The following is a 25,844-nucleotide window of genomic DNA, read 5'->3' on the forward strand; positions in this document are numbered from 1 at the left end:
ACGAGCTAGTCGTATCTTTCATGACTTTTCCTGTTCACATCGAAGACAAAGTTATACTGGATAAGCTGAGTAGCTGGGGTGTAACTGCTGTCTCAGAAATAAGGAGGAGAGTTTGGCCAGGTATGGAGATAGTGGACGGGACAAGATTTTGTAAAGTAAAATTCACTGAAACAGTACAATCATTGCCATATTCGACAAAATTTGAGACACTGGAGGGAGGAGAGTATTTTAGAGTAATACATGATAAGCAGGTCAGGGTTTGTCGACTGTGTATCCAGCCTGGGCACATAGTCAAAGACTGCCCTGAGTTTAAATGTTTCAAGTGTGGTAAACAGGGTCATTATGCAAGGGAATGTGTTGGAGGGAAGGAAAGATCTTTTTGTGGTGGATGCCGAAAGAGACTAGAGGAGCGCAACTGTGGAGAGGTTTTGGCTGAAGAGGGGAGTCAGGAACTTTTCGAGGAAACAGTTGTATCACCGCAAGAAGGAGAAGAAGATGGAGGAGAGGACGTGCTGGAGGATGGAGAGACGGAGAAAAGAAGAGGGGAGAAGATGGAACAGAATGAAATAGGGGGGCAGTATGGATTCAGAAATAAGAAGAGGGAGTTTTCAGGAGGAGGGGGGGAGTGAGCTGGGTGGAGGCACTGGGGACTCACAGATTTTGGGGAGGGCCTCGGGCTATGTGGGTGCCTCGGAAGGAGGTGAAGTGGAGGGGAGTGGGATGCTGACAATGATACAGGAGACGCAAATGGATACAGGAAGCACAACAGGCACAGGAAAAAAGATTTTGAGTTGGTTGGATGAGATGGATTTAGAGTCAATTTCAGATTCAGAAGACATGGAAAAGATTGATAGAACAAGGGGAGGCTACAGGAAGAGGAAAGCATCGGTGGAGATGAAAAAGGACGGAAAAGGAAGAAAACATGACAACAGGTAGAGGATAATGAGAAAATATTTATTTTTATTATTTATTGGAATGGTTAAATTTATGTCAATCAATGCGAATGGTTTAAGAACAATGGAAAAATTAAGATATTGGTTTAAGAACAATGAAGAATTCTGATATTTTATGCCTTCAAGAAACACATTGGGGCAATATATGTATTTTAGAAGTAAAAAAAATATGGAGAGATTTTATTTTTTGTTAACAATGGCAGGGGGAATTCAAGTGGTGTTGCTATTTTATTGAGGAAGGATGTGGTAGATAATGTGAAACATATGTATAATGATAATAATGGGAGGATTTTAATTTTAGATTTTGAATATATGAGTATTGTTTTTAGAATTATAAATATTTATGTACCTGATACTGAAATAGAGCGCAAAGATTTATTTTTAGAATTAGGAAAATGGTGTGAGGGAAACTGTATTGTAATTGGGGATTTTAAGCAGATGTGATAACTAGTACACTACAGAAACTGCTGCAAGAACTATCAGCACTTTCCAAAGGAAGGCATTGATGACAAGAATAATTCTGTTCCAAATATGGTAATTATTGTATGTGTCAAAGAGCGCTGTTTCCACCCAGGTTGAAAACGGGGAACTTTTGCATGTTAAGGGTACGTGATAACCACTGTACTACAGAAACTGCTGCTTGAATTGTCAGCAAGGAGTAAACTGAATTTTACAGATTTTCATTGCATGAATTCAAATTTCGAAAATAAGGCATTTATGAAAAATAACTCTATTACAACTACGGTAATTATTGCATGTGACAAAGAGCACTGTTTCCGCCCGGTTTCGGTACTGGGGACCTTTCGCGTGTTAAGCTAACATGATAACCACTACACTACAGAAACTACTGCAAGAACTGTCAGCAAGGAGTAAACAGAATTTTACAGATAATCATTGCATAAATTCAAATTTCCAAAGGAAGGAATTTATGACAAGAAGAATTCTCTGTTACAAATATGGTAATTTTTTGTAAGTATCAAAGAGCGTTGTTTCCGCCCAGGATGAAACCGGGGAACGTTCGTGTGTTAAGATTATGTGATAACCACTACACTACAGAAACTGCTGCTAGAACTATCAGCAAGGAGTAAACCGAATTTTACAGATATTCATTGCATACTGGGATGGGGTGCGTCAACAAGTTAACAGATATTGCATTTTCACCATTTAGATAAGCATCTTTGTGTCACTCAAAAAGTGGAAGAAATTGCAAATACTGTAGCCATCACTTTGTAGCACAGATCGTTGGATGAAATACAAACAAACCTTGCTTACTTATTTCAAAGCAAGGGCACATTTTTCAGCCTTGTTGGAAAAAATGGACAAAGAGTTCTAATTCTACAAGTCATTCATTCTGCTGATGAAATGATGCAAGAGCACCCCCTAGTGACAAAAAGCTTACAGCACTCGGGATTCCCATGCAGTCTCCCATCCATGTACTAACCAGGACCGACCCTGCATGTCTTCCGAGATCTGACAAGATCTGGTGTACTAAGGCCAGTAGCTAATATGAGTAGTTCACAGGCGGGCCACAAACAGGCAAATAACAAAAGGCATCTCGGAACGCACACCTTGTCGGTCGTTGTCAGTGGATTGTATTGGTGGGAAGAACAAAAATATAGTCTGCAGGGTAATCGAAGTCGCCGCATCTAATGTCAAGCCACTGGTCACAGGTGAGCTGCCTTGTTAAACCCTAAAAATAAATCAAAACACTATTGTGTTTAAAATACCCAATACGCCATTTGTTAAGATTTCCCCCATGTGGACCTGTTGTCACTCTTACCCTGAGGGTTGCTGATACTTCCAGACACTTTTTCGGTCTTATCTGAGGAATTTTATCATTTATATCAGAATGGCCATTTTCTGAGGCCACTTTAGCGCTCATTCAATGACGATTTACTACTCTTTTCCCATTGAAGGTCCTGACTGTCCTGACCAGGTCAGGTTACAGGAGACCACAACCCTACAGATTATCTCTCAACCCCAACAGAGGAGGAGAGATCTAGGGGTCTGAAGATGTGGAGAGTTTTATGACCCCTCACGCCCTGGTAAATTTTAGGCCACAGACAAATTCCTTTGTCCTGTTACTATGGAGAACCAGCCTCAGAACATTAAACATGAAATACAGGGACTTTGGAACAATGATTTCCGTCAGCCACAATGGTGGTCATGACGATAGATGGAATATGGAAATGTATGTAATTTTTGTTTTGTTATTAAAGGGTAATAGATGACTAGTTAGTATAGTTATTATGAAAACATTGTAACGTGAAGAGTTTTCCTAGTAAATATGGTTGATGTTTATACATTGTACATTGTATGGAAAATATCCAAATCAAAGAGAATGTTTGGGGGAAGATGAAATGTTAAGTTAGTTGTCTAAAATTTGATTTGAATATTATCTAGACCTTGCCTCATTAATTAACTTGCTGCGCCCAGAGAATTGCCCTAAAGGCGGTTACGCCCACTTCTGACCCAAGGGTAGAAAACTTGTGACTATAGAATTTACAAGGAGACTACGTGACCCAAGCTGCAGCAAGGTCTAAAAAGTCAACAAACCCAGAACGCAACGCAAGTTTGAAGACAAATACATTTTCTATCCAAGCTATGGATGAGTAGCTGTGTCTAAGCGGGTGAATTCAAGTCGAACCACCTAGCCTCCATCTCCCATCGAATCGTGGTATGTGAAGGGTTTCATTCCTATGCTGTGAGCTCTGAGCTACAGAGCTGTCTGTCCTCAGAAGACCCCTTCCAGAGCAAAGGGTGAGGGAACAGACTCCTAAGCCAAAAGGACACTGACATCGGGAGGACGAGCAGGGAGGTGCGCAGGAGAAGTGCGTCATCGAACAGCTGAACGGTCCACTCAGAGAATCCTCGGAGATCATCCCCATGTAATTACATCATTATATTCTGACCCATAAGAGCGGCAGTTTGGGGCAAGTCTAGGGTTAGAATAGCATAGCTGACAAATTCACCCAAATGTATATTTCTCATGTACTTTCTTTTTTCTCTCTCTTTTGAAATCCCCATTGTGGGTAACACGCGCCATAGTGTGTTGGCCCATTGTACTAAGTTCTAAACAATAGCCTATAATGTGTTTTGTCTATGTGTATCTTTTATCATAATTTTACCTATTTAGTAATAAATATTCAACTAAGATTGGTGTGGTACGAATTCACTGGTGAGACCCGGGTCCGTGCAGATTCACGGGCTATACGACGTTCAGAACGAGATTGGTAGAAGCAACTGGTTAATTAGCGGCTGCTGTAAAATCGATATTCTGATTTTTCTTTTAATTTGATTGCTTTTCTGATTTTCGTGACCGAGCTACTTGATGCTAAGTGTACTTAATGATTTGTCGAGCGATCAATAAACTTACACAAACGCTTGGATTGCTTTCGCTGTAAAGCATAATTTCAAAATCTGACACGACAGGTGGATTAACAAAAGGCTCAGCTGTGTTTTCCTATATTGCACTTGTGATTTCATGAATATAAATATTTTTTGTAATATTTATTGAATGTAGCGCTATGCTATTCAGCGGTTGTGGATGACAATTATCCCGTTAACGGGATTGCAGCCATAACAAGGTTTAATCACGCAATTAGAAACTTTAATAATTCGATGAACAACAGTCGTCACATTAACTAATACAATGTCACGCCATATTAGCACCCCCGTGGTGAGGAATCTAATATAGGAATATGTAAAACATGTATCTTTCGTCAAAGTTTATGATGAGTATTTCTGTTATATGACGTGGCTCTCTGTAATTACTCTGGATATTTTGGAGGCATTTCTGAACATGGCGCCAATGTAAACCGAGATTTGTGGATATAAAGATGCATACTATCGAACAAAACATAAATGTATTGTGTAACATGATGTCATATGAGTGTCATCTGATGAAGATTATCAAAGGTTAGTGATTAATTTTATCTCTAATTCTGCGTTTGTGACTCTATTGTTGGCTGGGAAAAATGGCTGTGTGTTTTTTTGGATTTGGTGGTAACCTAACATAAATATGTGTTGTGCTTTTGCTGTAAAACATTTTAAAAATCTGACACGATTGGTAGATTAACAAGATGTTTATCTTTCATTTGCTGTATTAGACTTGCTTATGTGTGAAAGTTAAATATTTCAGAAAAATATTTTTGAATTTCCCGCTCTGCCTTTTCAGCGCGGGAATCCCTAGCCATAAGCGGCACCCCTAGCCATAAGAAGTTAAATCGTGTTTGCAGCCTCCAACTCAAAAACCCAAACATTACGTAAATTGAAATAACTGATAATTGTAACAATGAGCAATCCATCAAATGGGTTTCCACCCATTTCCCCTCTAATCAGTGGACCTTCACCCACGGAAAGATTGATCGCTGACCTCCGCAACGATGCAAATCCTAACTATGCCGAGGGGCTGGAAATGTTAGATTTCGATGCCATAAGCAAGAAAAATGCAGACATTGCGATAGATGCTCTTCAAAATAGACCACCAGCCGGAGGCCTGGTCAAGGTTCTCTCCAGTTCAGCTTTCAACTATGCCCACCAGCAGAGCTGGACAGTGCACCAGTACCTCTGTGCCCAGCAGAGGCACGAGCAGGAAGCGGGGGAGTTCAAGGCACAGGTGGAGAGAAACAGGGAGCTTGCATCGAAAGCCGAAAAGGATAAGCTACTGCTAGCTGAGGAACTGTGTGTGAGAGGACAGATAAATTGGAAGATCTGTCTAACACTTATAACAAAGAACGCGAACAAACTCTTGACCAAGTCCGTATTCTAAAGGAACAACTCGTTTTAGCCAAAACTAAATACGATGAAGTCCACGCAAAACTAGATAAATCTAACAAGCTAGCTAGAAACCGGTGCGAGCAACTTGATGCCCTGCAAGCGGTTGTGAATGAAACCACTCAAAGCAATAATGCTCTATTCCAAAAGCTGCAGGCCAAAGACGATCAGTTAATGAACACAATGACCAAGTTGGAGGACAAAACAGCAGAACTCATTGAAGTCGCTGATTTAATGAAGGATGAGAAAGACCAGGTGAGCAAATTGGAAAATGTGATCTCTAAACAAAAGGAGGACATCGCTTCACTGGATCTCTCATTCCACACTCGAGACCTCTCACTGCAAACCATGACAGATAAGTATGAGGACGAGCGGAGCAAGGGCGACACTTACGTGTCTAAAATAAACACCCTCAACTTCCAGGTGGACTCTGCGATGCAGCAGAACACCACCCTAAGGTATCATCTGGAGGAACTCCAATACAGTGACGCGCTATCGCGGGACAACCAAACCAAGCAACCTAGCTCACATCCGGAGCTCAGAGACTGAGATTTCAGCCTCTTTCTCTTGGCCATTCGGCCCACAGTGAATTGGGGCCTCCTCGTCAACACAACCACAGTTTGACTTTTCCTCTTTGCCTTTTGGCCCACAATTCCCCACGGGAGAGTGCAGATGCTCCTTGGAGGGGATCGCATTGACAAAATCGTCAAAAATGTCCGCCTCTTTGACCCCTTTCCGGGAAAGCCAAACGACACTGAGACATTCTTAGCAGACATAGAGGACGCCTTGGATGGCTACCCAAATGCTACGAATGCAGACAGGCTCTACCTTTTGAAGCGAACATCCAACAGACACGTGACAAGGTTCATCCGTCTACAAGAGCAACACGTGCCAAACGACTATACTAAACTTGCCACGGTTTTGAAAATAGAATTCAGTGGTTCTGCGACTCGCAAACACGATAGCTCGTTGGCTAACAATATCAGACAAGCTCGAAATGAACATCCACAAGCCTACTATCACCGGCTTCGTTCAGCTTACTTTGGTATGCTCACTGAAACCGGAATGGAAGATCTTTTACCATTTAAAACCTGTTGAGGATAGGGGGCAGTATTTTCACTTTGGATGAATTGCGTGCCCATAGTGAACTGCATCAAACTCTGTCCTAGATTGCTAATATATGCATATTATTATTACTATTGGATAGAAAACACTCTGACGTTTCTAAAACTGTTTGAATTATGTCTGTGAGTATAACAGAACTCATAGGGCAGGTAATCTTCCAAACAAGAAGTGAAATTCTGAAAGTTTGGGCAACTTTGACATCATCGCCCCCTCCTTTCCCAACAAGTTATGGATCTGGAAGCACTTCCTACACCTTCCACTAGATGTCCTCATTCAGTAGAAAGTGTAATGGAGCATTTGCTGTGAACTTTGATCTAATGGGAGGGAAAATAGTCAGTGTCCCGACAGAATGCCATTTTGCTGTGGCGCATTTCTCTGTGGGTGCTACGGCTGTTCCATTCGGCTCCAGATGAAAACATATGATCCGGTTGGAATGTTATTGGATATATATGATAATAACATCCTGAAGATTGATTCTCTACTTAGTTTGACCAGTTTATTTGACCTGGAATATATCTTTTGGAAGTTTTCGTGCGAGTTATCTTGGACCAGCAGTCAGTTTTTAGGCACGTGAGCTGAAAGTGATAGCAAATGCAGCTACTTGGACACTAGTATTGTACATTATGGAACAAAACAACGATTTATTGTGGAACTAGGACTCCTTGCACTACATTCTGATGAAAGATCATCAAAGGTAAGGGAATATTTATGTTGTAATTTCGTATTTCTGTTGACTCCAACATGGCGGTTACGTCTGAGTGCCGTCTCAGATTATTGCAATGTTAGGCTTTTTCCGTAACGTTCTTAAAAAATCTGACACAGCGGTTGCATTAAGAACCAGTGTATCTTTAATTATATTGTAGAACATGTATCTTTAGTGAAAGTTTATGATGAGTATTTCTGTTATCTGGCGTAGCTTTCTATAATTCTTCCGGATATTTTGGAGGAATTTCTGAACATGGCATCAATGTAAACATAGATTTGTGGATATAAAAATGCATATTATCGAACAAAACATAAATGTACTGTGTAACATGTCATATGACTGTCATCTGATGAAGACTTTCAAGAGGTTAGTGATTCATTTTATTTCTAATCCTGCTTTTGTGATTTTATCTTTGGCTGGAAAAAATTGCTGCGTTTTTTCTTTGGTTAGGTGGTGGTCTAACATAAATATATGTTGTGTTTTCTCTGTAAAACATTTAAAAAATCTAACATGATGGGTAGATGAACAAGATGTTTATCTTTAATTTGAGGTATTGGACTTGTTAATGTGTGAAAGTTAAATATTTCGAAAGAATATTTTTGAATTCCCTGCGCCACCTTTTCAGCTGAACGGGTTTTAAACAACTGTTCCTGTCAAACATGTCTCCCAACTTCATTAACTACTTGGGCTCTACTGCCCACGTTGGGTTGCCAATCTCGACGCTCCGAGAACTTGCAAGCACCGCTTTTGAAGCATCAAAAGCAAGCCAGGCTCTTAATCCAACAATCTCTGATTATGTGTTTCTGTAGGATGGAGTTCCTTTGGCTGATCCTGACTCTCTGCGCCCTGGTCAAAACCAACCCAGCAGACGTAATCACGAACGGACCCCCTACGGGAATCGTTCTCCGCGACGACCCAGAACTCTTCATAACTAACTGCAGAGTACACAGGCAGAGAGTGTATGTCAGAGAAGATGAGAGATGAGAGATGCAGAGAATGTGTACCGCCAACACATTCCACCTGTGGCGCATTTGAGTTGGGCAGGGGCTGACTGGACCAGCCAGGTAATTAACACACTAGAGAGATATTCATACCAAACACCCTGGATAGAGAGGTTTACACACTAGAGAGATATTCATACCAAACACCCTGGATAGAGAGGTTTACACACTAGAGAGATATTCTACATTGTTGCTTCAGTGTGTCTGACTGAACATGACCATGATTAGAGTGAAACATCATGTTGTGTTTGACACAGGGACACTGAGGAGTCTTCATACCAAAGATGAAACCCTGGATAGAGGGGCTCAGTGAATGTGGAGGTGAATGTGTACAGGTGGGTCAGTGTGTCAGAGGAGGCTCTATAGAAGGACAGAGTGCCGGCTGGCCAGTCCAGATACACTCCTACTCTGTGGGAGCTGGAGGAGGGGACGTCTATGGTAGTGGGATTATTATTGTGCCAAGCAGTGTAACTGTTGTCATAGCAGAACAGACTCCAGGACTTGTCATTCCATCCAAGACAACAGTCCTTAACCTGTCCTCTCCTGCTGATTCCTTTATATGTCACTCCTATACCAGCCCAACTCCCACTCCACTCTACCTCCCAGTAACAGCACCCAGTCAGACCCTCTCTACACAGCACCTGTTCACAGCCCTCAAATCTCTCTGGGTGATCAGGATACGGCTGCTTCTCTCTCCTACGTGTCACCTTTCTGTTCTCCTCAGACAGAGAGAGGAGTCTGTTTACTGTGTTTGGGTCCAGTGTGAGATCACAGACATCTGATGGATGAAACCAGACACAATATTAGAAATCATCATCATTCACATAAGAATGTTAACTCACTTTTCACTAATTCATTTAATGTAGATGTTTCTAGGTATCAAGAAGATCATATGTTATACTGTATGGTAATATAAAACACACTTATTCCCATTAATTACACACACACACACACACACACACACACACACACACACACACACACACACACACACACACACACACACACACACACACACACACACACACACACACACACACACACACACACACACACACACACCTGTATGCATGCATGAACACAAACACATATTTCCTATGCAACAAAAACAAGCCACACACATACACACACATTGTCAAAACAACTTTTTCTAAACTTTGGTGTCCCTGATTTCTGCTTCTGTAGAACTACAGCTGATATTTACTGACCAAGTAAGTAATGACGTTGGTGTTTGACTTAACTTGAAATAAGACTTATTCTTAGTCATATTCTTCACAGCAGTCAACACTCACATTTTCTAAGTCCAGGTTTCATTGTGTACTCTCCGCCATGTTCCACACTGTAGCGGTAAGCAGAAGAACATACAGTCATTGACGGATACACCTGAACTCTCTCTCTCTCACACACACACACACACACGCATATAACTTTGCCCAAGTGTCGGTAAGAATGTTTGTCTTAACTAGCCTGATAAGTCAAACATGTCTGATATGAACATTGACATAAACCCTCTACATACTTAAGATTCTCCAGTCTACAGTGTGGATTCTCCAGTCCAGCAGAGAGCAGTCTGACTCCTGAGTCTCCTGGGTGATTGTAGCTCAGGTCCAGCTCTCTCAGGTGTGAGGGGTTTGACCTCAGAGCTGATGCCAGAGAAGCACAGCCTTCCTCTGTCACTTGACAGCGTGACAGCCTGCAAAGAGTAAAATCATATTAAAATCACACTGATATTCTTTGGTGGTGAATAGTGGCAGTATATTTTTTTCTACATTTTCAGATATATCAGTGTCCTGAAACCTGCCATATCTATTCATAAATTAATGTATCATTATTATAAATGACAAATTATCAAAGTATTGCCTGCAGATAGAAACATGTATAGTACAAATATTTGAGTAGACTGACCAGACCAGTTTAAAAAGCAGTTTCAGTCAAAAGACAGACAGTGAGGTGTCAGATTTAGATTGTATTGAGTATACAGTCCACACCGTATCTATTTTGACAGTGAAGCTAACATTTTAAATGTGTCTCTATAACCCAGGATTTTGGATTTCAGATCAAATGTTTCATATGAGGTGACAGTATATAATGTCACCTTTTATTTGAGGATATTTTAATACATATCTGTTTCACCATTTAGAAAAGTGAAAGCAATTTATGTATCTAGTCCCCCTATTTGAAGAAGTCCTAAGTATTTCGACCAGATCATTAAAGTAGTCAAAAGTTGAGTATTTGGTCCCATATTCGTTGCACCCAATGACTACATCATGCTTGATTTGGTTGTGTTTTGGGTTATGTTTTTCCCAACAGTAACCAATAGTAATTGAATGGTGGATGATGACCGAGTAGACATTTCTAAATACCAGTAAATTAATCCCAGTGTGTTTGTGGTTCCAGTGTGTGTGTGGTTCCAGTGTGTGTGTGTGTGGTTCCAGTGTGTGTTTGTGGTTCCAGTGTGTGTGTGTCCAGTGTGTGTGTGTCCAGTGTGTGTGGTTCCAGTGTGTGTGCGTCCAGTGTGTGTGTCCAGTGTGTGTGTGTGTCTAATGTGTGTGTGTGTGTCCAGTGTGTGTGTCCAGTGTGTTTGTCCAGTGTGCGTGTGTCCAGTGTGTGTGTGTGTCCATTGTGTGTGTGTGTGTTCAGTGTGTGTAAGTGTGTGTGTCCAGTGTGTGTTTGTGTGTCCAGTGTGTGTGTGTTTGTCCAGTGTGTGTCCAGCGTGTGTGTCCAGCGTGTGTGCCCAGTGTGTGTGTCCAGTGTGTGTGTGCTCTGTTGCGCCTTCATCACCATGCTGTCTGTGTGGGTGGACCATTTCAGTTGTGATGTGATGTTTACGTGAAGGAACATGTTTAAATGTTTTGGTCGCTTCGGCTACGGAGAAGGAGAGGGGTAACCCGCAGTCCTTGGAAGCGGACTGCATCGGTGTCACTGTATTATCTTCAAAGCGGGAAAAGAAGGTGTTTAGCTTGTCTGGGAGCAAGACGTCCGTGACGTGGCCTGTAGACCTCATATGTAGGCCACATATGTCTTGCAACTCCACTTTGTCCCTATGCCGAATAACTACACTGTTTATATTTGGCCATATTTCCCGAGCATGAATGAATGTGGTGGTTCGCACTTTCAGTTTTGAGTGAATGCCGCCATCAATCCACGGTTTCTGGTTGGAGTAGGTTTTAATAGTCACAGTGGATACAATATTTACAATGCACTTCCTAATAAACTCACTCACCGAGTCAGCGAATATATCAATGTTATTGTCTGAGGCTTCCTGGAACATTTCCGTGTGATCAAAACAATATTGAAGCATGGATTCTGATTGGTCAGACCAGCATTGAAAGGTTCTAGTCACGGGTACATCCTATTTGAGTTTCTGCCTTTTGGATGGTAGGAGCAAGATGGAGTCGTGGTCAGATTTGCCGAAAGGTGGGCAGGGGAGGGCCTGGAAGTTAGAGCAGTGATCCAGTGTTTTGCTCGAGCGGGAACTGCAGTCAATGTGCTGGTAGAATTTAGGTAGGCTTGTTCTCAAAATAGCTTTGTTAAAATCCCAACCTACAATAAATTCAGCCTCAGGATATATGGTCACCAGTTTACATAGAGTCCAGTGAAGTTCCTTGAGGGTTGTCGAGGTATCTCATTAGGCTGTGACTAATCAAAGAGAACTACCTTGGGAGTTAATGTGGTTGGCATTTGATTGTAAGGAATTCTAGGTCGGGTTACAAAAGGACTGTACGTTGAACTGATTACACCATGAGTTGTTAATCATGAAGCATACACCACCACCCTTCTTCTTACCAGAGAGATGTTTGTTTCTGTCGGTGTGACGCATGAAGAAACCCGTTAGCTGTACCGACTCGTTAACTGTTAGTTCTACCGACCCAGAGTGAGCTATGTTTCTGTGAAACAGGTAATGTTATAATCTCTTGGACTGGACATTGGTGAGTAATATGTTCGGAAGCGGTGGGTGGTGTGCTTGCCTTCTAAGTCTGACCAGTAAGCCCCTCAGTCTGCCTCTCCTGTGGCAACGTGTTTTTGGGTGGGCCTCTGGGATTAGATCCAATGTCCAGGGTGGAGGTTCGAACAAAGGATCACTTCGGGAAAGTCATATTCCTGGTCGTAATGTTGGTAAGTTGACGTTGCTCTTATATCCAATAGTTCCTCCTGACTGTATGTCATAAAACCTAAGATTTCCAATGTACCAATGTAAGAAATAACATTAAAAAACAAATTACTGCATAGTTTCCTAAGAACCAAAAGCGAAGGGTGACCATCGAGTGTGTGTGTGTGTCCACTGTGTGTATGTCCAGTGTGTGTGTGTGTGTGTGTGTCCAGCAGGTGTGTCCAGAGTGTGTGTGTCCAGTGTGTCTGTCCAGTGGGTTTGTGTGTGTGTCCAGTGTGTTTTTGGTTCCAATTAGTGTGTGGTTCCAGTGCGTGTGTGTTTCCAGTGTGTGGGTGCAGTTTGTGTGTGTCCAGTTTGTGTGTGTCCAGTGTGTGTGTGTCCAGCGTGTGTGTGTGTGTCCAGAGTGTGTGTATATCCAGTGTGTTTGTGTGTGTGTCCAGTGTGTGTGTAGTTCCAGTGTGTTTGTGGTTCCAGAGTGTGTGTGGTTCCAGTATGTGTGTGTTTCCAGTGTGTGTGTGTGCAGTATGTGTGTCCAGTGTGTGTGTGTGCAGTATGTGTGTGTGTTCATGTGTGTCCAGTGTGTGTGTGTCTGCTCAGTGTGTGTGTGTCCAGAGTGTGTTTGTCCAGTGTGTGTGTGTGTGTGTTTGTGTGTGTGTCCAGCGTGTGTGTGTGTCCAGTGTGTGTTTGTGTGTTTGTGTCCATTAGCCAATAACAGAGGCTACAATAAAACATGCTAACCTCTCACCATTACCAATAACAGAGGCTACACCAAAACATGCTAACCTCTCACCATCACCAATAACAGAGTTACAACAAAACATGCTAACCTCTCACCATTACAAATAAGAGAGGCTACAACACAACATGCTAACCTCTCACCATCACCAATAACAGAGGTTACAACAAAACATGCTAACCTCTCACCATTACCAATAAGAGAGGCTACAACAAAACATGCTAACCTCTCACCATCACCAATAACAGAGGCTACACCAAAACATGCTAACCTCTCACCATTACCAATAACAGAGGCTACAACAAAACATGCTAACCTCTCACCATTACTAATAACAGAGGCTACACCAAAACATGCTAACCTCTCACCATCACCAATAACAGAGGCTACACCAAAGCATGCTAACCTCTCACCATTACCAATAACAGAGGCTACACCAAAGCATGCTAACCTCTCACCATTACCAATAACAGAGGCTACAACAAAACATGCTAACCTCTCACCATTACCAATAACAGAGGCTACACCAAAACATGCTAACCTCTCACCATTACCAATAACAGAGGCTACAACACAACATACTAACCTCTCACCATTACAAATAACAGAGGCTACAACAAAACATGCTAACCTCTCACCATTACCAATAAGAGAGGCTACAACAAAACATGCTAACCTCTCACCATTACCAATAAGAGAGGCTACAACAAAACATGCTAACCTCTCACCATCACCAATAACAGAGGCTAAACCAAAACATGCTAACCTCTCACCATTACCAATAACAGAGGCTACAACACAACATACTAACCTCTCAACATTAAAAAAATAACAGAGGCTACAACAAAACAAGCTAACCTCTCACCATCACCAATAACAGTTACAACAAAACATGCTAACCTCTCACCATTACAAATAACAGAGGCTACAACAAAACATGCTAACCTCTCACCATTACCAATAACAGAGGCTACAACAAAACATGCTAACCTCTCACCATTACCAATAACAGAGGCTACAACACAACATGCTAACCTCTCACCATCACCAATAACAGAGGCTACAACAAACTATGCAAACCTCTCACCATCACCAATAACAGAGGCTACAATAAAAACATGCTAACCACTCACCATTACCAATAACAGAGGTTACAACAAAACATGCTAACCTCTCACCATTACCAAAAACAGAGGATACAACAAAACATACTAATCTCTCACCATTATCCTCAAATAAAAGGTGACATTCTGGACTGTCACCTAATATGAAACATTATATCTGAAATAGACAATGCTGGAGCATAGCACCAAATTTAAAACTGTAAGCTTCACTGTCCAAACACATATTGTGTGGACGTTGTGTGTTTGGTAAACACGTGGATCTGGTGAACAGTTATGGTGAACAGTTCTGGTGAACTTGTTGACCAACAACAGGAATTCTAACCTCAGAGTCTCCAGTTTACAGTGGGGATTCCCCAGTCCAGCAGAGAGCAGCTTCACTCCTGAATCCTTCAGGTCATTGTTACTCAGGTCCAGCTCTCTCAGGTGTGAGGGGTTTGACTCCAGAGCTGAGACCAGAGAAGCACAGCCTTCCTCTGGGACTCCACAGCCTGACAGCCTGACAAAGAGATCATCATGACTTCACAAACACACTGTTGTCATGACTGTCCTAATCAGGTCAGGAGACCACAACCCTACAGATCATCTCTCACCCCCAACAGAGAAGGAGAGATCTAGGGGTCTGAACATGTGGGGGTTTTATGACCCCTCACGCACCTGGTAAATCTTAGGCCACAGACAACATTCCTTTGTCCTCTCACTATGGAGACCCACCCTCAGAACATTAAACATGCAATAAGGGACTTTGGAACAATGGTTTCCGTCAGCCACATTGGTGGTCATGACGATAGATGGAATATGAAAATGTATGTCATTTTTGTTTTGTTATTAAAGGTTAATAGATGACGTTATTAAGAAAACATTGTAACTTTAAGAGTTTTCCTAGGATATGCTTGATGTTTATACATTGCACGTGGAAAACGTCCAAAGAGAATGTTTTGGTAAAGATGAAATGTGAAGTTAGTTGTCTAAAATTGGATTTTAGTAAAATCTAGACCTTTCCTCGGTGCGCCCAGAGAATTGCCCTAAAGGCGGTTACTCCCACTTCTGACCCGAGTGTATAAGACATGTGCATTAAGAATTAACATATCAGACTATGTGACCCAAGCTGCAGCCAAGATCTAAAAAGTAAATGAACCCAGAACGCAACACAAGTTTGCAGACCGAGAAATCTTTTTCTACCCAAGCTATGGATGAGAACCCCTAGCATCCAATCCCAGCGAATCATGGTATCTAAACGGTTTCATTCCTACGCTGTGAGCTCTGAGTTTCAGAGCTGTCCGTCCTCAGAAGACCCCTTCCAGAGCAAGGGTGAGGAAACAGACCACTAAACCAAAAGGCCACTGACATCGTGAAGACAACCTGTCACGCCCTGGTCTAAGTATTTTGTGTTTTTCTTCATGTATTGGGTCAGGCCAGGGTGTGGCATGGGGTTTTTGTATTGTGGTGTGTTTTGTCTTGGGGTTTTGGTGTGTGTGTATTGGGATTGTAGCTAGTGGGGTTATCTAGCAAAGTCTATGGCTGTCTGGAGTGGTTCTCAATCAGAGGCAGGTGTTTATCGTTGTCTCTGATTGGGAACCATATTTAGGCAGCCATATTCTTTGAGTTTGTCGTGGGTGATTGTCCTTAGTGTCTTTGTTCCTGTCGCTGTGTTAGTTGACACAAGTATAGGCTGTTTCGGTTTTCGTTACGTTTATTGTTTTGTAGTGTTTTGTGTGTATTCGTGTTACGTTTGTTTTATTAAACATGGATCGCAATCTACACGCTGCATTTTGGTCCGACTCTCCTTCACACCTAGAAAACCGTTACAGAATCACCCACCACAACCGGACCAAGCAGCGTGTCAACAGGCAGGAGCCGCAGGAGAGGCAACAGAGGCAGCAGCAACAGAGGCAGCAGCAACAGGAGCAGCAGCAACTACAGTGGGAGAGACTGCACTACTTGGAGAAATGGACTTGGGAGGAGATTCTAGACGGGAAAGGACCCTGGGATCAGCCTGGAGATTATTGTCGCCCCAAAGCCGAGCTGGAGGCAGCAAAAGCAGAGAGGCGGCATTATGAGGAGCTAGCACGGCAGAGCGGATGGAAGCCTGTGAGTCAGCCCCAAAAATGTCTTGGGGGGCTCAGGGAGAGTGTGGCAGAGTCAGGAGTCAGACCTGAGCCAACTCTCCCTGTTGATCGTGAGGAGCCAAGGAGGAGATCAGAATCAGAGCCGGTGTTGGAGGTGAGCGAAACAGAGACTGTGAAGGAGTTAATGGGGAAATTGGAGGAGAGAGAAATGAGGGAGTTGCTGTGTTGGTGCTTTTTGCATGGAATTCGCCCGACGGAACGTGTCGGGGATTTGATGGCACCTGGGTTAGCGCTCCATACTCGTCCTGAGGTGCGTGTTAGTCGGCTGGTGAAGTTGGTGCCAGCCTCACGCACAAGGACTCCTGTGCACATCCCTAGCCTTGCACGTCCTGTGCCAGCACTGCTCTCAAGATCTCCAGTACGCCTTCACGGTCTAGCCCATCCTGTGCCACCTCCACACTCCAGCCCTCCGGTAACAGCTCCCCGCACCAGGCTTCCTGTGCGTGTTCTCGGTTCAGTACCACCAGTACCAGCACCACGCATCAGGCCTACAGTGCGCCTCGCCTCTCCAGCGCTGCCGGAGCTTTTCTCCTCTACAGCGCTGCTGGAGTCTCCCGCCTGTTCAGCGCAGCCAGAGCCTCTCTCCTCTCCTGCGCTGCCGGAGTCTCCCGCCTGTTCAGCGCAGCCAGAGCTGCCAGCCTGCATGGAGCAGCCAGAGCTGCCAGCCGGCATGGAGCAGCCAGAGCTGTCAGTCTGCATGGAGCAGCCAGAGCTGCCAGCCTGCAGGGAGCAGCCAGAGCTGTCAGTCTGCAAAGAGCTGTCAGTCTGCAAGGAGCTGTCAGTCTGTAAGGAGCTGCCAGTCTGCAAGAAGCTGTCAGTCTGCAAGGAGCTGTCAGTCTGCATGGAACAGCCAGAGCTGTCAGTCTGCAAGGAGCTGCCAGTCTGTAAGGAGCTGCCAGTCTGCATGGAGCTGTAAGTCTGCAAGGAGCTGCCAGTCTGCAAGGAGCCAGTCTGCACGGAGCTGTCAGTCTGCAAGGAGCTGTCAGTCTGCAAGGAGCTGTCAGTCTGCAAGGAGCTGTCAGTCTGCAAGAGCTGTCAGTCTGCACAGAGCTGTCAGTCTGCAAGGAGCTGTCAGTCTGCAAGGAGCTGTCAGTCTGCACGGAGCTGTCAGTCTGCAAGGAGCTGCCAGTCTGTAAGGATCTGCCAGTCTGCAAGGAGCTGCCAGTCTGCACGGAGCCGCCAGAGCTGCCAGTCTGTAAGGAGCAGCCAGAACTGTCAGTCTGCATGGAGCAGCCAGAGCTGTCAGTCTGCAAGGAGCTGTCAGTCTGCATGGAGCAGCCAGAGATGTCAGTCTGCATGGAGCAGCCAGAGATGTCAGTCTGCATGGAGCAGCCAGAGATGTCAGTCTGCATGGAGCAGCCAGAGCTGTCAGTCTGCATGGAGCAGCCAGAGATGCCAGTCTGCATGGAGCAGCCAGAGCTGTCAGTCTGCAAGGAGCTGTCAGTCTGCATGGAGCAGCCAGAGCTGTCAGTCTGCATGGAGCTGCCAGTCTGCATGGAACAGCCAGAGCTGTCAGTCTGCAAGGAGCTGTCAGTCTGCATGGAGCAGCCAGAGATGTCAGTCTGCATGGAGCAGCCAGAGATGTCAGTCTGCATGGAGCAGCCAGAGCTGTCAGTCTGCATGAAGCAGCCCGAGCTGCCAGTCTGCAAGGAGCTGTCAGTCTGCAAGGAGCTGCCAGTCTGCAAGGAGCTGCCAGTCTGCACGGAGCCGCCAGAGCTGCCAGTCTGTAAGAAGCCGCCAGAGCTGTCAGCCTACATGGAGCAGCCAGAGCCGCCAGTCAGCGTGGAGCAGCCAGAGCCGCCAGTCAGCATGGAACAGCCAGATCTTTCAGTCTGCCAGGATCCGCCAGTCAGCCAGACTCTTCCAGATCTGCCAGTCAGCCAGACTCTTCCAGATCCGCCAGTCAGCCAGACTCTTCCAGATCTGCCAGTCAGACTCTTCCAGACTGCCAGTCAGCCAGACTCTTCCAGATCTGCCAGTCAGCCAGACTCTTCCAGATCTGCCAGTCAGCCAGACTCTTCCAGATCTGCCAGTCAGCCAGACTCTTCCAGATCTGCCAGTCAGCCACTCTTCCAGATCTGCCAGTCAACCAGACTCTTCCAGATCTGCCAGTCAACCAGACTCTTCCAGATCTGCCAGTCAACCAGACTCTTCCAGATCTGCCAGTCAGCCAGACTCTTCCAGATTTGCCAGTCAGCCAGACTCTTCCAGATCTGCCAGTCAGCCAGACTCTTCCAGATCTGCCAGTCAGCCAGACTCTTCCAGATCTGCCAGTCAACCAGACTCTTCCAGAACTGCCAGTCGGCCAGGATCTGCCAGTCGGCCAGGGTCTGCCAGTCGGCCAGGATCCGCCAGATCCGCCAGTCAGCCAGGATCTGCCAGTCAGCCAGGATCTGCCAGTCAGCCAGGATCTGCTGAAACCACCAGCCAGCCAGGATCTGGTAGATCTACCTACCTGCCTGAGCTTCCTCTCACTCCTGAGCTTCCTCTCACTCCTGAGCTTCCTCTCACTCCCGAGCTTCCTCTCACTCCCGAGCTTCCTCTCACTCCCGAGCTTTCTCTCACTCCCGAGCTTCCTCTCACTCCCGAGCTTTCTCTCACTCCCGAGCTTTCTCTCACTCCCGAGCTTTCTCTCACTCCCGAGCTTTCTCTCACTCCCGAGCTTCCCCTCAGTCCCGAGCTGCCTCAGTCCCGAGCTGTCCTTCAGTCCCGATCTGCTCCTCAGTCCAGTGGGTTTCTGGGTGAGGACTTCTAGGCCATGGTCGGCGGCGAGGGTGGACTATCCAGGGACGCGAGGAGAGGGGACTAAGACATTAACTGAGTGGGTTCCACGTCCCGCGCCGGAGCCGCCACCATGGACAGACGCCCACCCGGACCCTCCCTATTGTTTTGAGGTGCGTTCGGGAGTCCGCACCTTAGGGGGGTTCTGTCACGCCCTGGTCTAAGTATTTTGTGTTTTTCTTCATGTATTGGGTCAGGCCAGGGTGTGGCATGGGGTTTTTGTATTGTGGTGTGTTTTGTCTTGGGGTTTTGGTGTGTGTGTATTGGGATTGTAGCTAGTGGGGTTATCTAGCAAAGTCTCTGGCTGTCTGGAGTGGTTCTCAATCAGAGGCAGGTGTTTATCGTTGTCTCTGATTGGGAACCATATTTAGGCAGCCATATTCTTTGAGTTTGTCGTGGGTGATTGTCCTTAGTGTCTTTGTTCCTGTCGCTGTGTTAGTTGACACAAGTATAGGCTGTTTCAGTTTTCGTTACGTTTATTGTTTTGTAGTGTTTTGTGTGTATTCATGTTACGTTTGTTTTATTAAACATGGATCGCAATCTACACGCTGCATTTTGGTCCGACTCTCCTTCACACCTAGAAAACCGTTACACAACCAGAGAGTTGCGCCAGAGAAGTGCGTCATTGAGCAGCCTAAACGGACCACATGGAGCTTCCCATCTGAGAACTTCCACACGTAATTACATCATTATATTCTGACCCATAAGAGCGGCAGTTCGGGGCAAGGCTAGGGTTAAAATAAGCATTGCTGACAAATGCACCCAAATGTATATTTCTCTCGTGTACTTTCTCTTTTTCTCTCTCCTTAAATCCCCATTTTGGGTAACATGCGCCATAGTGTGTTGGCCCATTATACTATGTTCTAATCTATAGCCTAGATTGTGTTTTTGTGTATGTGTATTTTTTATCATTTTAGCTTTCTAGTAAATAAATAATCAACTAAGATTGGTGTGGTACGAACTCATTGGTGGGACTCGGGTTTCTGCAGATTCCCGGATTATGCGACGTTCAGAATGAGATTGTAGAGGAAACTGATTATTTAGTGACTGTTGTAAAATCAATATTCTGATATACTTTGAGTTAATTTAGGAAATAGAAACTCAATAAAACAAATTTTCCCATGGTGCCCTAGGTAAATGAGTTAATAATTGCTTGATTCATTTAATCACGCAATTAGAAACCTTTAATCATTCGATGAGCAACAGTCGTCACATTAACTAATACAATGTCATGACACTGTTCATTTAACACCGGTAGTGCAGAAGGACAAAGGCAGATGCATTTGGTTTATTCTCTCAAACAACATATAGATTCATCTTTGGGTCTCCTAGAATTGTATGGTCATATTGTTATACCAATGTGAAAACCAATGCACTGATTCAATGTGTAATTCAATATGATATTGTATATATATTACAATACATATTTTTCTCTAAACTGAATATTGCTTCCTGATGATTAGTTCTGATGTGTCATTGTATGTACTCACAGGACAGCTCTGGAGGCTTTGACCACTGGCAGCAGCATCAGAAGACCTTCCTCTGATCTGGAGTATTTTTTCAGGTCAAACACATCCAGCTCATTTTCTGAAGTCAGCAACACAAAGACCAGAGCTGACCACTGTGCAGGTGACAGGTTGGCTCCAGAGAGACTTCCTGTTCTCAGGTAGCTTTGGATCTCCTCCACTAGAGAATGGTCATTCAGTTCATTCAGACAGTGGAACAGATTGATGCTCCTCTCCGGAGAAAGATTCTCCCTGATCTTCTCCTTGATGTACTTGACTGTTTCTTCATGGCTCCGTGAGCTGCTTGTCTTTGTCAGTAGACCTTGTAAGTACTTCTGATTGGACTCCAGTGAGAGGCCCAGAAGGAAGCGGAGGAAAAGGTCCAGGTTTCCTGTCTTACTTTGTAAGGCATTATCCACAGCACTCTTGTAGAAACTAACTTCAGGCTCGTCTCTGAATAAGCAAAGAAAAGTTATTGGATTTTGTTTGCAGTTTGTCCATTAGATTCTCGTTGTTGATGAATGAGAGGAACACATATACAGCAGCCAGAAACTCCTGAATGCTCAGATGAACAAAGCAGTACACCTTCTCCTGGTACAGCACACATTCCTCTTTAAAGAGCTGTGTGCACAATCCCGAGTACACTGAGGCTTCAATGACATCAATACCAGCCTCTTTCAGGTCCTCTTCATAGAAAATCAGATTGCCCTTCACAAGCTGTTGAAAAGCCAGTTTTCCCAGTGACAGAATGCTCTTTTTATTCCAGTGTGGACCTGTCTCTTCTTTCCCAAGATACTTTTCATTCTTCTGTTTGGTGTGAAACACCACAAGGTGTGTGTACATCTCAGTCAGAGTCTTGGGCATCTCTTCTCTCTTATATTTCAGCATGTGTTCAAGGACTGTTGCAGAAATCCAACAGAAGACTGGAATGTGGCACATGATGTGGAGGCTCCTTGATGTCTTTATGTGTGAGAGGATTCTGCTGGCCAGGTCCTCGTCACTGAATCTCTTCCTGAAGTACTCCTCTTTCTGTGGGTCATTGAACCCTCTTACCTCTGTCACCTGGTCAACACACACTGAAGGGATCTTATTGGCTGCTGCAGGTCTGATAGTTATCCAGAGGAGAGCAGAGGGAAGCAGATTTCCCTTGATGAGATTTGTCAGCAGAACATCCACTGAGGTTGACTCTGTGACATCACAACAGATTTTGTTCTTCTGGAAGTCTAGGGGCAGTCGGCACTCATTCAGACCATCAAAGATGAACAGAACTTTGTACTTGTTGTAGAGGGAGATTCCTGATTGTTTGGTTTCCATTGAGAAGTGATTGAGAAGTTCAATGAAAGTGTGTTTGTTCTCTTTCATCAAATTCAGCTCCTGAAAACGGAATGAAAATAAAAATTGCACATCCTGATTTGCTTTTCCTTCAGCCCAGTCCAGAATGTACTTCTGCACAGAGACTGTTTTTCCAATGCCAGCGACTCCCTTTGTCAGCACAGTTCTGATAAATTTGTCTTGTCCAGTTAAGGGTGTGAAGATGTCGTTCCATTTGATTGCAGTCTTTAGTCTTGCTTGTTTCCTGGTTGTTGTCTCAATCTGTCTCAGCTCATGTTCATTATTGACCTCTCCTGTTCCACCCTCTGTGATGTAGAGCTCTGTGTAGATCTTATTGAGAAGTGTTGGGTTTCCTTGTTTAGCGATCCCCTCAAATACACATTGACACTTCTTCTTTAGATTAGATTTGAGTTCACGTTGGTAAATCACAGCAGGATCATCTGAATCTAGAAATAACACAGATGATATTAATGTTTTAATGCTTACAGTATTGTAGGACTGTTATAAAGTTTTAAATTATAATTATTTAACTGACTATACATGTGTAAATGTTTTCATATTGCATTACAGACTGGCGTGACTGATTATAATATTATTGATATTATTGATGTTATTATTAATGTTGTCTCTCTCTCTCTCATCTCTCTCTAAATTAATCACCACAACACATCCCTGCTGCTACTTGAGGAGGTCACTAGGTGTTGTGTTAAGGCTGCTACAATGTCATTGAGTTGTACTTTAGCTTCAACTTTTAAATGTTATAAAACAGCACTCAACATGAGTCAGACAGATCTTACAGTTCTCCAGTGTGTCAGCAAGCTCCACCTGGTTCATTTTCCTCAGGACGTGCAGTGTGATCTTCAGAGCCCCCTCTCTGGCACTGCTCTCCTGCTTCTCATCTTCAGAATCCACCACTTCCTTATCCTGCTTCTGACTCTCAAAGCCTTCTGGGAGTTCTGGACTAAGAATCCTCTTGAACAGCTTCAGCTCGTTCTTCACAAATGTCATAATATTCTCTTCAAGCATCTGAAATAAATAAAGTAAATAGGTTAAGCAAGAGACAATATGCTTTCTCATTATCACATTAATGAATGGTTGACAGATCAACTTTACTTGAGGTAAACAAAAACAAATGTACATAACAGGACCACATACACTGAATATGGAGGCCAGGTCTTTTTGATGACTCTGGGAAGACTGACCACTGAGAATCTCTGACTCGAATCTCTCCTGCTGGTTTCTGTGGACAAAACAAACATGAGATTACATCTCCCCATCCAGGGAGTGAACACACGCACACACACACACACACACACACACACACACACACACACACACACACACACACACACACACACACACACACACACACACACACGCACACACACACACACACACACACACATACACACACACACAGGGAATGTTGTGTTTTAGGACTATAGGAAAAAAGTATTAGCCTATGGATTTTGAAAACAACAAAAATAAATGGGAAAATAGGAGAGGAGGAATGACTAGAGACAGTGTTGTTTAACTCACTGACCATGACCCATGAGTTCTTCTTACCTTTGTTCAGTAGAAAGGTCTCCCTCGCTAAAGTATATAGGTAGCTCCATAGACATGTCACTCTTCATGGACACACAGCTGGGTACAGGGGAGGCTGGTCTCTCCTGCTTGAATGGGCTACAACACAACAGATAAAATAAGTACAATTAGTACTGCTAGGTTTTACACAGTAATAATATATATCTGCCTCACTCAGAGAAATCAATAGTACTGCTAGGTTTTACACAGTAATAATATATATCTGCCTCACTCTCAGGGAAATTAGTAGTACTGTTAGGTTTTTACATAGTAATAATATATATCTGCCTCACTCTCAGAGAAATTAGTAGTACTGCTAGGTTTTACACAGTAATAATATATATCTGCCTCACTCAGATATATCAGTAGTACTGCTAGGTTTAATACAGTCAAATGTGACCGACCAGCTTGGTTCGGTCTTGTGTAGCCAAATTTGAAATTGTATTTTTTAAATTGGATAAAAGTAGAGACTCAGAGCTAGAAAATGGTATATCATACACTACAGTTGAGGAACAATGGGAAAGTAGTTCTGCTTTGAAATATGACAAACTTCTAACCTCACTTTTGAGAAAACGTCCTTTGAATGTTTTGGTTCTCAAACATCAGCGCAACATCACGTTGTTAAAAAATAATCCTAAATTGGGCATGGCTATAAATTGGGAAATTGAAGGCATCTAGGCTGTAATATGTGTTCTATGAAAATTAACATTTGTATGCAACTTTGTGGGCAACATTATTGGCAAGGAACTTAATGCCTACTTTGCCAAAGCTATTTAGAGTTGTTAAACGGGTGTGAAGAGTGTGTTGATATAATGGTAATATTGTCAAAATTCTGCTTGTAACAATGATCAGAATTGGTTAAAAAATATGCATTCCATTATATTAGGCAATAATTAAGAGTAGGCAAAGTGGTCGTGTCGTGTGAAAATTCTATCAAATGTCTTACATTGCAACGAGTACAGTCAGGGTGCCGCGGAACCCCTGCAGTACCTCCACAGAGACAACGGATTGAGAACCCTGATTTAGCAGATACTCTTATCCAGAGTGATTTACAGTAATTACATTCATCTTAAGATAGCTAGGTGAGACAACCTCATATCACAGTCAAATATACAGGATATAAACATTCCATTCAAGCTGAATGGATAATAATAATGGATATGTAGCATTTTGCTTAAATTATTATTTATTTTTATACACATCTAAAATCTATATTTAAAAATCTGAGAACAGATATATTGAAGGTAAGCATAAGCAACCATTTATGATTAAAAAACAAATGTGAACATTTTTGGAAATAAACTCTTAATAATTCTTAAACAAAATTGTCATCTCACCTCTTAGCTTTGGTGTCATGTTCCCCAGAGAGACTCATTTTAGAGGCAGGGCCTCCTTCCTCTCTCTCCCCAGAGAGACTCATTTTAGAGGCAGGCCCCCCCTCCTCTCTCTCCCCAGAGAGACTCATTTTAGCGCACTGACCCCTAAACAGAAATCCAGCATGTTGATTGTCATTAACACAGTAATTCTTCAATGTCAATTGTTATCATTTATTAATTATCTCTTATAAAACATTTACTAACAGACATATAGAAACAGTCAGGTGATTTAATGCAATCACATGAACATGTAGTTGTGACATTTCATCTCCATGGTAACTGTCATTTTTATAATAAGTCACTGTTAATAGTCACTAAGAGTGGACTATTTATTGTCTTTCAGTATGTTATTTTCTAAACGTATCTGATAATACAGACAGAAGGGTGAAAATGGGCATGAATGATCTGAGAGGGAAATCATTGATCCATTCAATGTTTATTTGCAACAAGTAAGATATGTTATATAGTGTAAAGTAGGCTAGGTTATAATGTATAATAACAGTTTGTTAGTGATATGCAGATTGAGTTCTATACCTCCGCTATAGACTTCACATCATAGATGACCAGATCAGATCAGTTCACAGAGACCATCAGGTTTGTCGGCATGA

At 43.4% G+C, this 25,844-nt stretch overlaps 1 protein-coding gene across 1 annotated transcript; it reads right to left on the minus strand.

The window, feature by feature from the left end:
* Positions 1 to 8,632: 8,632 nt before the first annotated feature.
* On the minus strand, positions 8,633 to 25,338 carry LOC112265024 (NLR family CARD domain-containing protein 3-like). The gene is given in 11 exon segments (XM_042294927.1): positions 8,633 to 9,339; positions 9,854 to 9,900; positions 10,081 to 10,254; positions 14,743 to 14,792; positions 14,986 to 15,028; positions 20,930 to 21,417; positions 21,419 to 22,722; positions 23,074 to 23,302; positions 23,432 to 23,516; positions 23,843 to 23,959; positions 25,198 to 25,338. Coding segments are annotated over 11 exon segments (3,219 nt in total). The 5' UTR covers positions 25,326 to 25,338; the 3' UTR covers positions 8,633 to 8,785.
* Between the last annotated feature and the right edge of the window lie 506 nt (positions 25,339 to 25,844).

Source organism: Oncorhynchus tshawytscha, linkage group LG13 (genome assembly GCF_018296145.1).
Source record: "Oncorhynchus tshawytscha isolate Ot180627B linkage group LG13, Otsh_v2.0, whole genome shotgun sequence".
NCBI classification, from domain to species: domain Eukaryota; kingdom Metazoa; phylum Chordata; class Actinopteri; order Salmoniformes; family Salmonidae; genus Oncorhynchus; species Oncorhynchus tshawytscha.